General features: G+C 42.9%; 2 protein-coding genes across 5 annotated transcripts in view; both read right to left on the reverse strand.

Annotated features, from left to right (window-relative positions):
• ZNF35 (zinc finger protein 35) lies at positions 1-11,895 on the reverse strand. 3 transcript variants are annotated; one of them, XR_005022009.1, is made up of 4 exons: positions 9,510-9,726; positions 8,357-8,501; positions 4,233-6,021; positions 1-3,690 (listed from the first exon to the last, which is right to left on the reverse strand). XR_005022009.1 is itself a non-coding variant. In XM_036870741.1 (4 exons), the coding sequence occupies exons 2-4, from the start codon at positions 9,699-9,701 to the stop codon at positions 4,769-4,771; spliced, it is 1,590 nt and encodes a 529-aa protein (XP_036726636.1). In that variant the 5' UTR covers positions 9,702-9,825; positions 11,831-11,895; the 3' UTR covers positions 1-4,768. The 3 variants fall into 3 exon arrangements, 1 of the variants encoding a protein (XP_036726636.1); XR_005022010.1 differs by having other exon boundaries at positions 1-1,968; positions 3,635-6,021; XM_036870741.1 differs by adding an exon at positions 11,831-11,895 and having other exon boundaries at positions 1-6,021; positions 9,510-9,825.
• Positions 9,747-15,298, reverse strand: part of LOC118904515 (zinc finger protein 197) — a 22,999-nt gene continuing 17,447 nt past the window's right edge. The window contains exon 5 of one of the 2 annotated variants that reach the window (XM_036870735.1): positions 9,747-9,828. In XM_036870735.1, the coding sequence (XP_036726630.1) occupies positions 9,764-9,828 (65 nt within the window). In that variant the 3' untranslated portion in view covers positions 9,747-9,763. The remainder of the gene's footprint in view (positions 9,829-15,298) is intronic. The other variant, XM_036870737.1, reaches the window with a different exon arrangement.

The raw sequence follows: 15,298 nt of genomic DNA on the forward strand, positions 1-15,298 counted from the left end.
TAACATTCATGCTGTTTATTTCAACTTTCAGAACAAATCAATAAACAAAGCATAAAAGACTATGGTTTCAGAACAGAATTCAAGAATTATCAGACTTGACATTGTCAGAGGCAGAGAGGTGGACAAGGGGAGGAGACAGAAGCAGGGTGCATCCCCCATTCTACAAAATGGAGAATTGAGATACTGTTTACAGTTAATACAATAAAACTAAATTTGTAGTTACAATAAATAATTTATTTTTCTGATTATAAAATTTTTGTTCCTTATAAAAAATATGGAAATTACTTAAAAAAAAACACTTTTAATCACCCATAATTCCATTATCCCTAGGACCTGGGTTTGAGCCCAGGCGCTGCAATTTACCATTTGTATGGCTCTGAACAAGTCAACCATTTATAACATTTTCTTATATTTCCTTCATGTTTATCTATATACTTTCTCATAGTATATAGTGTACATAACAACATTATGTGAGAACTGTACTATATACACAATTTTGAATCCAGACTTTTTTCACTTTAAAGCATAAAGTAAAACTCTGGATACAAATATCATGCTCTTCGATACTTCTAAATATACTTCTTGGCCACAGGGCAATCAGAGGTTTCCCAGAGATGGGCCTGAGCCAAATCTTAAAAGAAACCAAATGTTAGGCAAAGCAGACAGGGGCTGTGGGGCGTGGTGGTGAGGTATCACAGGCACCGAGGACAGTGTGAGCAAAGGCACGAAAAGAGCAAGCACGTGCCCTAGGCTGCAGTAAAGGTGCATGTGAAGCGAAGCGATGAGGCTGGTAAGAGCTCAGTAAATCATGTTGAGGGATCCAGACATCTTTCCCATGAGAGACATGAAAAGGGGGTATGGTAGACCTTGTTTGCTTTGGCAACCCAGGATCTAGCACCGTGTTTGCCACAAAGAGAGCGCATAATAAATATTTTTGTAATGAACGCATGATACATCGGAAGCCAGAAATGCCTCCTGGGTTTCCAGTCTGGGTGCTGGATAATGCCACCATTTGCTGAGGGTGGGAAGCCAGGAGAAGCAAGATTGAAAAGGTTATGCATCTGGGCAACATCCTTAGAGATTCCGTAGTCTGACCTCATTTTTTAAAAAAGCCACCATTTTGTAGCATGTGAGGGCGATTATGTAGTGCATCCCCAGGTGTGACTTGAGGCCCTGGAGGCTCCACGGATTGGCCTCAGGGAATTTATATGCCTCCACAAATAAGCACAGAACTGAGAGTGCAATCCGAGTTTCTCCTAAAGAGGGTCCACAACCTCCATCAGATTCTCAAAGGGGCTGTGACCTCAGAAAGGTTAGGCACACAACAGGAGAAGTGACAGAAGTGGGAGAGGGACAACCACCTAGGGGAGGTAGGGGATCTAGAGCATAGAGAAAGGACTAGCTTCCTGAGCCTAGAGGAATTCACAGCCAATTGTATTTGAGAGGGGTGTGTGTGTACGTGTGCTGATGAAGAATCTCTCCTCACCGAGCCTCCAAAGCACCTGTACATGATTTCACTTTCTCATCCCTGTGCTCCACGTAACATACATCTGTAGGTCTCATTTGAGGGTAAAAACAGACTTCTTGGCTCTACCCTTAATGCTCATCACTAGGTCTGACTCTTTGTCTGAGAGCTATAAGACTGATAGCTCTTGGCAACTTAAGAAAATGGGGCTTCAGAGTTCCCATCTACTTCTGGCAAGACCAGCCCAGAAAGAAGGGAGATGACCCCAAGGAAAAGGAAAACCTAAGCCAAGTCTGACAACAAAGGGTAGTCACTCCTCTCCTATCAGAAACCCTGTAGAAAAAAGTGGGAGGTAATTTATTTTGAGGGCTGGAATTTAATTGGGAGGGAAAGTCGTTATGAGTTGGGGAAGGAACTGATCTGTCTAGTAACCTACTAGGCTCACAGGATTTGTGTAGGATCGGGGGTCCTGAGCCTGGGTGCAGATTTGTGGAAACCCAAACCTGGAGATGAAATATAAGCAAAAATGTAAAAAGTCATTTTGTTGAATGAGGAACAGAAAAGCATGTTACGTAGAACTTGGTTTGCTCATATAAGTAAAATGTTTCGTATATTCACTTAAAATACAAACACAGGAAGTTAGGTCACAGAGTCCCAGCAGCCAAGGGTTGTCAGAGGCACAGAAGGCAATGTGGTTACTGTCCTGTTTTGCTGAAACAGAACAATGCGCATCCAGATCCTTATACTGGAGTTCCCCTCCACCTTTGATCACACACATTTGTGGCCTGCAGGTTTTACTTGCCTGTAGTGGCTCATTCCCCTAAGTTTTAAAAAATACTGAGGCCTAAAATGGAAAAATTTTCACATGTCCTAGATGATTCTACCATGCAGCCAAGGTTAAAAACCACTGCTGTAAAACGGTGGTTCAGTGATTCCCAAACCTGGCTTTATATCACAATCACCTGGATAGCTCTTCTGAACTCCCTATGAATAGAAATCTCTAGCCAGGAGATCACAATCAGTCATGACTGAGTATTCAATTACGAGGATAAATACACAACGTGTGGCTCAAACAGTTTAACCATCTTAATGGTCACAAATCCCAGCTGATACCTTTCAGGAAAGCACACTTTTGGCCTCTTGGTGGGTCAGGGTCACGGATCTACCCCAAATCTTCAGACCTGCTCGCCCTCTCTAAGCCTCCTGATCATGCAGGGGGAAAAACCTAACTTGTTCCTAATCTCAGTGGAGACATGTGGTGTTATCTTTGGGTCTTTCCACTCCCAGACAGGGGACAGAAAGAGTCACTATCAGGGTCTGTGAGGGCATGAGCATTTTTGATTCTTACTTTTGAACTGTATTGATGTTTTTGTATTTGTGTCTATATGATTTAGAGTGAAACTGGGAGAAGTTGTCCCACACGCTTTGATGAAAGACTGTGGTTAAAGGGGGAAAAAAAGTTAAGAAGTTAATAAGCTTTCTTGTGTATGCCTTCTGTACGTGAAAGTGCTCTGTAAACTACAAAACGCTATGCTAACTAATATTTAGTCTTGTAGAAATGATACAATAAATGCGTGGACTTATGCACGAGAGGTGCCCCCAACTGCTTTCACCAGGTATAGCATTTATGATAAACACTCTTGCTTGCTGAGAGCGGGAGTGGAGACAGACCCAGAAATCAGGAGACAAACCCCAGCCTTAGATTTGCTGCTTGCTGGTCACACTGCCTAAGGCAAACCCCCAAATCTGTCACCTCAGCTTCCTCACCTAAAAATGAGACTATATACCCTTTTCTCAGGCTTTCCCACAGATCTGGGTGGGGTTACAGGTGGTGAGACATGGGATAAACATAGAAGAACAGAGGGAACCTGGATTTAGGACCTGGGTCTGAATACAGGCTGTCACTTGTTACTTGGTCTTGTGTTAAATGACCTCTCTCAGGTAAAGGGGGCAAACACCTCTTTCAGTGTTACAAAGATTAAGGTAATGATCTATATGAAAGTATGAGGTAAGTGCCAGGTATCATGACTCTACACATGAAGGTACACAGACAAAGAATCAAGTTGTATATAAATACAAGGCAATATTATTACATAACTCTACCTATTGCATAGTTGTAGAAATTGTTTTTCCAGGAGTAAAGGCTCAATGGTAACAAAGGTATCTTACCTTAGCCAGTTTCTTCATCCTTCTAAAAGCTTGCATATTCCAATACCTTTGAACTTCTAAAAAAAAAACAAATTAAGACCTTAGGAATCCCACTCTGCTTCCTCCCTCTCTTTTCATTTCCCTCTTGGCTCCTCTGAGAATTAGAAGGGCTCCATTATTTCTTCTAAAGACCATCCAGAAAGTGACAATGACACCCAACTGAGCCCCCCGCCTGGGCCTGAGCAGAATGAGAGCAGAGACAAAGCGGGCATGCCTCCAGGGAAGCTTTATTCTCTGATGCCTCTATCTGGGAAGGGGGCTGCTAGCAGCGTCTCACTCAAACGGAATGCAACGGCAACTGGGGTTAAGTTATGGGAAGAGCTGTTGACCTTAGCAAAGGGACACAGCCCAGCAGCGTCTGTGGCTGTCTCCATCAGTCCTCAAGTGCTTGGCCATGCAGGCTGGGAAACGGTCAGAAGAGACTCTCGTCAGAGGTCCCCAGAGCTTTACCACACCAACGTTCATGAGGTACAGACGACGAGGGAAACGAATGTTTCCTACTTCCATCCATGTTAGGAGCAGTAGATGGTTAGTAGGGTGGTTTTTTTTTTTTAATTACCTTGGGAATGGAAAACCTATAAATGTTCATAGGTGAGTTGTTGGTGAACTGCTACCCCAAGTGGTTTCCTTAATGAGTCGCTGCTTAACCCAAAATACTAGAATACAAGGTTCAAAGCTCCGGAATTCCATCAGGCAGACCTCCACCAATAACCTGCCCGTTGCCCAAGAAATTACCAGAGTTTTCAAAAACAAAGTTAAGTGAAAAATGCCTTTCCCCCAAAGGGATCCTTATCACTGAGCTCTGTATGATCCATTTCTAAGAAAGCCACATTCCACTTCAGACACCATGACCACTTGGGGCACCAAGTGAAAACAAAATCCTTGCCTTGAGGCCTTCGTTTTCATTTTCTTTAAATTAGCCTCTGAAATGCCCCTCTTGTGTTTTGCACTGCACTCCTGAAAACTGTTACTTTTAAGGACAGAACAGGCCTCGTTTTCACCAAGGAGGAGAAAACAGCCAAGAGGTGTCTGACTTGGGGGGTGGGGGGCAGGGGCGGGAAGTTCTGACTGGCGCCTGGAGGTCTCCCTCGTCCTCTATGTGCTCTCAACAAGATGGGTTCTGTGGTGGCGCATGAGGTGTGAGTTGGAGATGAAAGCCGCGCCGCACTTGGCGCACTCATAGGGCTTCTCCCCGGTGTGGGTTCTCTGGTGCACGGTGAGGCTCGACCTCTGCCGGAAGGCCTTGCCACACTCACTGCACGTGTACGGCTTCTCCCCATTATGGATCCTCTGATGAATCAGCAGGTACGAGCTGCAGGTGAAGGCCTTCCCGCACTCGTTACACACATACGGAAGGTCCCCGCTGTGAATCCTCTGGTGCACGATAAGGCAAGAGAGCTGACTGAAGGCCTTCCCGCACTCGCTGCAGTCGTAAGGTTTCTCTGCGGTGTGGATTCGCTGGTGCACGATAAGGTGTGAAAAACAACTAAAGGCTTTTCCGCACTCTTTGCACTCGTATGGCTTCTCACCAGTATGGCTTCGCTGATGCACAATAAGATTTGCGCTCTGGGTGAAGGCTTTGCCACAGTCGTTACAGGCAAAGGGCTTCTCCCCGGTGTGGATCCTCTGGTGGACAATGAGGTTTGAGCTCCGAGTAAATGTTTTCCCACACTCGTTACATTCATAGCATTTTTCTGTAATGTGGACTTTCTGGTGCCGGGCAAGTTGTGAGCTGTAACTGAAGGCTTTCTCGCATTCACTGCACTTAAACGTTTTCTCTAAGGAGTGGATTTTTTGATGTACAGTCAGATTTGAACTCTGAGTGAAGGCTTTCCCACACTTTGAACAAACATACGGTTTCTGTCCAGTGTGGATTCGCTGATGCACAACAAGGTTTGCACTCTGAATGAAGGCCTTCCCACACTCGTGACATTCGAAGGGTTTCTCTCCAGTGTGGATTCGCTGATGCACTACAAGGTTTGCGCTCTGACTAAAACCTTTCCCACACACGCTACATGTAAAAGGTTTCTGCCCAGGCTGGCTTTTCTGATTTTTAACAGAGCCAGAACCAAGGCTGTATCTCTCCTCAGATTTGTGACACTTCTGGTCTTCCTCTTCTTTTAAGTTTTCAGGTATGTGACAGTCCTTCACTGTCACTTGTCTGAAATCTTTCTTTTCCCTCTTTATTCTCTGCCTTTTTAACATGTTCCCTTTTTCACAGCCTTCTCCTAACTCAGGTCCTGGAGAGTCAACTTTCTGGATTCTTCCTGGTGTTATGAAAGGTTTTTCGGCTTCATCACATATCTCAGTTTTTGGAACCAATAACTGTGGGTTCTTGGTTTCAGCACCTGAAACAGCAAACAGAAAAAATAAATGTCAGATTTTTTTGGCCTAGAAAAAGAATAGGATCGTCAAGTCATAAAGGTCAGGAAGCGTGTGACTTCAGCTGTGAGCTGCAGGTCATGCAGCAACTGCACAGGGGAATCTAATGTCCAAAGACATCCTACTGGCACAGGCCAGGGCAACTCTCCAGCCAGTAAGATGAGTGGGTGGGACAGGGATGTTGTGAGGCACAAACCAATACTGGGCAAGTAGGACAGCCCCGTTTGGTTGCCAGGCTAAGGCCATCACAGTCATTCAGAAAGAAGGGCAGTGTCAGAGAAAGGGAATGCCTGAGCGCTGGATACAGCAAAGCCCCGAATGCGACAACAACAAAAAACCCTGAAAGGCTAATCTTTTTCTGGTTATTTCTATCACTACTGTTCCGATTTCTCAATCTACTCCATTTTTCTCCCTGTAGTTTAAAACTGCTATTACATCTTCTTTTCTTCCTTCTTATCTTACTTTCTCCCTGTTACCTCTTTCCCCTACTGCCTCTCCACCCTTCCTTTCCTGGTTTTTATGTAAAAACATTTTTTGTTTGTGAAATATTCTGAATTTTTCTAGATGTATAAAGGACATAAAAATAAGTTATGCTTAAAAGCTTAAAAACTTGGCTTTAAATGTATAAACTTTAATAAATTCAGTATTAATGAATATATACTAAACTGTAGATAAAACTCACAAACATTAACATCAAAATTTCCAAAGTACTTTCATATATATTATACGATTTTATCATCACGATGAAACTGTTCTCTTCAGTTGTATGGAAGCTAAAAAAGAGCAAGGCTGTTCTTACTCACTGCTATATCCCTAGCACCTATCACACTGCTGGCACCCAGGAAGCAGGCCCCCAACGAATCCTGTATTTACTGAATGAATGAACCCCAGTTTATAGAATAGGAAATGGGCGTCCAGAAGAGAAAGGACTTGCTCAAGGTCAAAGAGTTATCAGAGGTAGGGCAGCAACTACACTCGTGTCTCTCTCTCAATTCCTAGAGCTCAGTGATCTCGCTATTACCTTTTCTTTTTTTTTAATATTTATTTACTTGGCTGCACCAGGTCTTAGTTGTGGCATGTGGGATCTTCATTGCAGCGTGCAGGGTCTTTAGTTGCGGCATGCAGGTGCTTAGTTGTGGCCTGTGGGATCTAGTTCCCTGACCAGGGTTCGAACCCGGGCCCCCTGCATTGGGAGCTCAGAGTCTTAACCGCTGGACCACCAGGGAAGTCCCTCGCCATTACCTATTACAACAGAAATGGCTGGCAGAAAGGTGAGTCCTGGCTAGGAATAGCAGAGAAAGAAAACAGTGGCCATTCCTGGTGGATGGGGGCAGCTGCTGGAGTTAAGACTATAAATGACTGACTGATAAAGCAAGGAAACAGAAAAGAAGTGATACACAGGGGAACGCTCCAGAGACAATGGAGCAGAAAGCAGAAAGTGGGAAATAGAAGCTGCTGAGAGTTTGGGGAGTTAAAGAAGAGACAAGAAAATGAAAGGTGGCAATCCTAGCCTTCCCTACAACACTGGTTTAAGAAACTGACTTGGTTTGCAAATGCCTGAGTAATCGGCTAGGGAGGAGAATAGGTTCAGGATATTCAGGCACAGCCCTATACTCATAGCATATGAGTACCAGAGGGGCCTTGGCAGTCATCCAGGGATTGCTTCCACAACACAGGACTCATGGCTACCACACTGTTGACCCACAGTTACATGTCACTCCTTCACAGGCAAGCTTCCGCCACTGCTAGCCAGACACATCCTGAGTCCCAGCTTAGAGAACCAGGTGATAAGCCAGCCATCAGTACCCTCCATGAAGACCTAGCTTTAAATCTCATCATGGCGGACGCAAGTGCTCAAAATCCTCTAGAATCTGCACAAAGATCTATAAAAACAGAACACCTCCAGGGCATTTCCTCAAAATATCACCACAAAAGGTGACCCTTCCTACCTTAGCCAGCTTCTCTTGCAGGCTCACCAAGCTACAATAAACACGAAGCATATGAAGAGGACATGTGTCTACATGGGTGAATAAATATGAAACTTGCTGAACAATAAATGTGATTAAAAGGTAAATTTGGAGTTCACCTGTGTTTGTCTGGTGTCTTGAGACTGTGTGCAAAATAAGCCATTTCCTGTGACAAATGCATAGGCATCTTTCAGTATTCCTCTGTCCAGCTCTCCCTGACACTTTCAACACCTCAATACTCTCTGTTGCTGAGGTTAGGAGACGAGACCACCAGTCTCTGAAAAGATTTTGAGAAACCTCAATGGTCAGATTCTGAATTGGTGTTGAACCTCACCTAGACAGGTCATGTTTCCATGAGTCTCCAGTAGCTCACTCTTGGCCAGAGTCTCTGGTAATGAGGAGCTGCCTGGGGTCGATGCAGCAGACGCCTCCTGTGTTGGTTTCAGGACTACAGTCATGTCCCAGAACATGCTCTGACCCTAGAAACAAGCAGGCACAGGTGGGTTTATGAGGAGACTGTCACTGGGAGATGGTACAATTTTAACTTTGAGGTTGAGAACATAAGCACCTGTTCTTGGAGACGATAAAATAAAAAATTTTAAAAAAGAAAGAAAAATACCAAACATTTAAAGATAAAAAAAGGAAAAGGAAGCCAGAGTCTTCCCTAATTCCCAAGGTGGGGTGGGCAGAGAAGCAAGCCTGCTACCTTCCTCCTGATCACTCTGATTTCATCTCATTGTCCACTTCAGCACCCAAACCTAACTTGCCAGTGAGAGCACAAGACAAGAGAGCATATGGGGAGATTTTCCAGAGTAGACTTTCCCAAGGTCTAAAGATCAAAGAAGCAAGGCTCTAATCATATTATTACAGAGAGGCTTTGGGGAACCTCAGGCCTCATTTGGCTAGTGATGGAAAGGTGTGTGTTTGAAAACATACAGCCTCACAAACTCAAATCGTGGTCTGCAGATCAGCAGAATCACCATCACCTGGGAGCTTGTGAGACCTGCAGAATCTCAGACCACACCCCAGACCTCCTGAATCAGAATCTGCATTTTAACAAGATCCCCTCCCCCACACCCTGGTGATTCCTATGCATATTAAAGTTTGAGAAGTACAGGTTAGAGTTATCAAATCCTGCCTGAAATCACCTGAAGAGTTTTTTTTAAAATACAGAGGTCTGGGTCCCATCCCCCAGAGATACTGGTTTAATTGACATGAGGTATGGCATGGGTATCATGATTTTATAAGAAGCTCCCCAGGTAATTGCAAACTGTAGCACAGTTTGAGAAGTACTGGTTTATAGAAAGTACCGAGTGTCACATCAGTAAAATAATATAATGTTTCAATTATATTGCAAAAAACTAGAGGCCAGAGCCCTCGCCAGGCAACAAGACTACAGATGTGGGAGCAGAGGGATAGAGTCCCCTCTGAAATCACTTGAGATCTTTAGCTGTCTCCTTCCTCCTTCCTCCCAGACCACTGTTTACCTTTTCCTCCTGTTCTGATACATCGAGGCCTGTCTGAGGACCCTCCCCAGGAGCCCAGACTTTGACGTTTTCAGAGTGCATTTGTTGGCTGGATGCCTGACCCACGAAGGTTTCCTCCTCTTCCTCCTCCTTTTTCACTGTCACTGGGCCCCAAGGGGCCAGGGTCATGGCCTCTCTCAATTCTGTAGTCATCCTCTCTGCTCAGCAGGGGAACTCCTATAGCTGGGGGCTGCCCAGCAGAAGTTAAGCCCCATCTAATCTTTAAGTCTCAAAAGCTTCTTCTTGAGTTTCTTCCCAGGGCCAGGATGAGTAACGTCTACTGAGAAATCAGAAAACACTGTTAGCAGTAGAGCAGAGGTCTGCCTGGATGCCACCACGCCCACAAGCCAATTTCACCAGTGTCTAGGCAGCAACCACTACAGCTACAGTGTCTGCTCTACTCCTCAAGAGGATGGAAGGAGTTGTACTGTATACAAGCAATTTATCCCCATAATAATCACATTACAAACACCTTTATATAATGTTTATTGATTTTCCCCCTGATTATAAAGTTAATATATTTTAATTGTAAACTTAAAAAATACAGAAAATGATTAAGAAAAATTACCCCTGGTTCATCTCCAAAGAGATAATCGCTGTTTATTAAAGAATTTAAGATCTTTCTTTTAAGGAAAAAACCTCCAACCATACTGACAATTATGACTTAAACTTTTTAACTATGGGGATACATATTTTCACAATTATCACCATGGTTTCTTTTTAAGAAAGGACATTACGATGCAAAGTTTTTCGTTTGCTTGGTTGGTTTTTTTTTTTTATCACCAAGGACAATAGCATGAACAAAAGACTGCAACCTGAACTGTTTGCTTTTTGAACTCAATTTCTATGTTTCACAATAGTCTTAGGTAGATGTTTCAATATAAGTAAATATAGCACCACCTCCTTCTACCATGGTACTCTAAGTTACAGCTATATTATAATTCACTTAACCAGCCCCTATTTATTTATTTTAAAGTATTTATTTATTTGGTTGTGCCAGGTCTTAGTTGCGGCTCGCTGATTCCTTAGTTGTGTCATGCGAACTCTTAGTTGCGGCATGCATGTGGAATCTAGTTCCCTGACCAGGGGTCGAACCCTAACCACTGCGTCACCAGGGAAGTCCCCAGCCCCTATTTATTAGCCACTGCTTTAGTAAAAGGACTTTTGTTTCCAGTTTATTTTCTTAATAATTGTTAAGACTCTTTTCATGCAAATAGTTTTTTTCTGCTGCTGAGTTATTCCTTTACAATAGTGGGATTACTGATTGAAGGATTTTATGAGTGACATGTATTGCCAAATTGCTTTCTTTTTTTAATCTATTTTATTTTTAAAAATATTTACTTATTTGGCTGCGCTGGGTCATCATTGCAACATGCAGGATCTTTTAGTTGCAGCATGCAGGATCTAGTTCCCTGCCCAGGGATCAACCCGGGCCCCCTGCATTGGGAGCGAGGAATCTTAACCACTGGACCACCAGGGAAGTTCCCCAAACTGCTTTCTAAAAGGACTGCACCAAATCATACCACCACCAACTTAACAGTACCCCTGTATCATAGCCAAGCCAACAGATTTTTTTTTTTAATTTGTGAGTAAAATAACCTTACCATTTTAGTTGATTATGAAGAAACTGAAATTTTCCTATTCCCCTTTAGATGTCTTATTAGGAAAAAAAAGTTCTACATTTCATTAAGTCCCTTTTTGCTGCTACTGAAGTGATCACATACTTTATCCTACATTAACTTACTGGCAACTTATTGTATACACTGCATCTCTTGAATAATGCAATATTTTCAGTCCTGCAACACATCTTAATTCTGGAGAATTATTATTTCCATGACTAGCTGAATTCTACCAGGGAGGAAGGCCCTTAACACTCGTTTCACCTATCTATACGCAAGATTGCCTACTTTGAGTATTATCATCAGACTGCTGATCAAACTCTAATCGGCCTCCAGCCCTACACAGCAAAGTCTCCTAACAAGGGCTTCCTTTCAATGTCCTTTCCCTAGTTCCAAACGTGGCAACGCATCTCCTCCTTCTCCAGGCCCCACGCAGTCCTGTTGTGGGGTCGACCTGGCCCCTGGGGCGGTCCGTGTCCAGCCTCCCCTGGGCTAGGCCCCCGATAAGTAGGCAAGAGCCGAGTTTCCGAGGTGGCGGGGCGCGGAGCCGCCTCCGGACAGACAGGGCTGGGATCCCCGAGGAGAGGACGGGGCGAGCGACCCCTGGGACGGCCCCTCCCTCACCACCGACGTTCGCGCCCAGGCCACGCCAACCCCGCTCACCGTGCGCGGAGAAGAAGCCCGGCCGGAGCTCGCGGGCTCTGGAGCAGAAGGCGAGCGACCGGGACCCCTGCGCCTACCGGCGCGAGAACAATGACCGGACAGGAAGTGCCTGGGGATGGGCTTCCGGCTCCCCAAGTCGCCAGGCCAGCCTCTCTAGGAATCTCGGAGGTGCTCTCTTCTCGTTGGGTGTCCAATATCGCTACCGACCAGTGATGGGGGCAAAAGCGCTTAGAGGAAGAGTGCAGGTGGATTGGGGCACTGAGCCTCAGAGCGCGGGGCATCCCTAGGCCGGGTAAGGCCACTTAACCGAGGCGCGCACCCGACAGCCTGAAGCTACAAAGCATCCTTCTGTGGAAGGCCCTGATAATTTTGCCCTAAATGTTCTGGAAATATCAAACAGTACAGAGAATGGTACAACGAATGCCTGTATCCTTCTTCTGTACTCAACAATTAACACTTTGCTATGTTTGCCTTACCTCTCTATATACTGAAGACATTTTTTTAAGTTGTAATCATCAAAACACTTCATTCCAAATACTTCAATAGGCATCCTTCAGTAATAAGAATAATCTCCAAACTAACAATACCATCATTACAGGTAGGAAAATTAACAATAATTCCGTGAAACCATCTAATAACCGGTCATTTTCAAATTTCCAACTGTCCTAAAATATATATTTCATAATTTTGTTTTTCCAAATCAGTTTCACACACTGCATTTGGTACGGCTCTTTAGTTTTGCTTTTTATTTTGAATTTACAGATTTACAGAAAGTTGCAAAGATAATACCCTTCAACTAGTTTCCCCCAAAGGGTATATCTTACATAGTTTAATATTAAAAAATCAGGAAATTGATATTGGTACAATGTGTGTGTACACTTTGTCATTTTATCACGTGTAGATTTGTGTACCCACCATCACAATCAAGATACACAACTGTTCCAACACCACCAAGGCCGCCCTAAGTGCTACCCCTCCCTCTTCCCCTGCTCCCTCCCACTATCCACAACCTCTGGCAACCACTAATCTGTATACTTTCATGTGTATACTTTTGTCACTTTAGAATATTATATAAATGTGACCATACATTTGATTGGATTTTTTTCACTCAGCATAATTCTCTTGGAATACACTTGAGTCACTGCAGGTATCAATAGGTCATTCCATTTTATTGCAGAGTAGTATTACACGGTATAGATATACTGCAGTTTGTTTTAACCACCTGTTGAAGGATATTTGGGTTACAGATTTTGACTATTACAAATAAAACTGCTTTTAACAGTCACGTACAGGTTTTTTTGTGAACATGAGTTTTCACTTCTCTGGGATAAATGCTCAGGAGTGCAAATACCGGGTATATGGCAAGTGCATGTTTGGTTTTATACGAAACTGCCAAATTATTCCCCAGAGTGGCTGTAATTTTTCTCATTCCTGGCAATGTAAAAGATTCAGTTCCTTTGCATCCTTGCCAGCATTTGGTGTTAAAACTTTTTTTAAAAAGCTACTCTGATAGCTGTGCAGATTTTTAACTTGCATTTCCCTAATGGCTAATGATGTTAAACGTCTTTTCATTTGCCATAAGTATCTGTTCATGTCTTTTGCCCGTTTTCTAATTGGATCTATTTACTACTGCTGAGTTTTGAGAATTCTTTACTCTAGATACAAATCCTGTGTTGGATATATGATTTGCAAATATTTTCTCCCAGTCTGTAATGCTTTTTCATCCTCTTTAAAGAATCTTTTGGAGAGAAAATTATTTTAATTTTGACGAGGTTCAATTTATCATTTTTTTCCTTTTATGGAGCATGCTTTTGATATGTCTAAGAATTCTTTGCTTAGTCTTAGTTCCTGCTGTGATTTTTATTTTTTGCCTATGGCTATCCAATTGCTGCAGCAGCATTTGTTGAAAGGCTATCTCTCCTCTACTGAATTGCTTTTGCACCTGTCAAAAATCTATTGGGCATCTGTGAGTCTATTCCTGGCTCAGTATCTTATGGCTCTTTAGTATCTTTTAAAAACAACCCTCCCCTCCACTTTTTATACCTTTCATTATGGAAAATTTCATACATATACAAAAGCAGTACAATGAACTCTCAATATTCACCCAGCATCAACAATTATCACCCCTCCCCTTTTCATTGTATCTTTTTTTTTTTTGTATCTTTTTGAAGAATCCAGTTTGTTTGTTTTTTTCTTTTTTGGCCGTGCCGCTTGGCTTGTGGGTCTTAGTTCCCCGACGAGAGATCAAACCTGCGCCCTCAGCAATGAAAGCACGGAGTCCTAACCACTGGACCACCAGGGGATTCTCCCAGTAGTTTTCTTACACAATATCCCACGTTTTAAACTTGTTTCTCATGGTGTCTTTTATCTTGTTCCTCTGCCTCCTGTGTTTCCTGTAAACTAGCAATCAGGTCTAAGAAGCTTGATAAATTCAGGTTATACTTTTGGCTTTATTGCATTACATGCGGAGAGGCACATTATGTAAGTTGTCTCAGTCTTAGCAATGTTACATTTTGTTAAACTGATTAAGAGGTAAATGCCAGCTCTCTTCATTGTTAAAGTACATCTTTCCCTGTGTAATTATTACATAATCCGGGGTGATTCTTCTGTATGGACATAAAGCATCTTCATATTCATTACCTCATAACAACTTGGTGAGGTAGATATTCTTCCTTCTGTTCAACAGATAAGGAAATCAAGGCTCCAAGAAATGAAGGCATTTGTCCAAGGAAGAGTGGCAGAATCTGACTCATAGGGTCTTCAGACTTTTAACCTGGACCCCTTCCAGTTTTCACTCTTGGTCCTTTCAGTCTAATGAGGAACCAGCCCTCAAGGGACTTTGGGCTTGAATTAATAACACTTATTATAATCAACACACCACTTCAATGCTGCTAGTATTAGAAAACACAATCCTAATATTAAGGTATTTATACTCCAGTGACAGAACTGGAGTTCTGAGAATTACAACATAAAATTATCAAATAAAGAATACAGGAAGAAATAAATTTACAAATGTACAAAAGGGTACAGACTGAATGAATGACTGGTTCACTGGGAGTAAATGGGCCTGACCACTCAGAGGTGGATTCTGAATTGGTTTAATCAGAGCTTTGAAGGGCTTGGCTCTGTGTAAAACAACTTATGTAGTAAGTTGAGTGCTGGGACAGAATGTTGTTTCTTAAGTAACAAGCTATTTGTATGTCAGTAATGATGAAATGCTGATTAGAATTCAGAATGACAGTAGCAGGGATAATCGGCTCAAGGGTTGGGGTTAAGGATTTTTTCCTGTCGACAAGTAAAGCAACATAGGACTGTCCTTCCATTTTGACACTACGTCCGCTAGTTTTAAAATCCAAAGATTGAAAAATAAGTTTTTCTTGGCATCATACTAATAGCTGGACATACTATTTAATAAGCCAATATTTTTTCCATAAAAACAAACTAATATATTATCTATTATCTCCCTTA

Source organism: Balaenoptera musculus, chromosome 11 (assembly GCF_009873245.2).
Source record: "Balaenoptera musculus isolate JJ_BM4_2016_0621 chromosome 11, mBalMus1.pri.v3, whole genome shotgun sequence".
NCBI classification, from domain to species: Eukaryota; Metazoa; Chordata; class Mammalia; order Artiodactyla; family Balaenopteridae; genus Balaenoptera; species Balaenoptera musculus.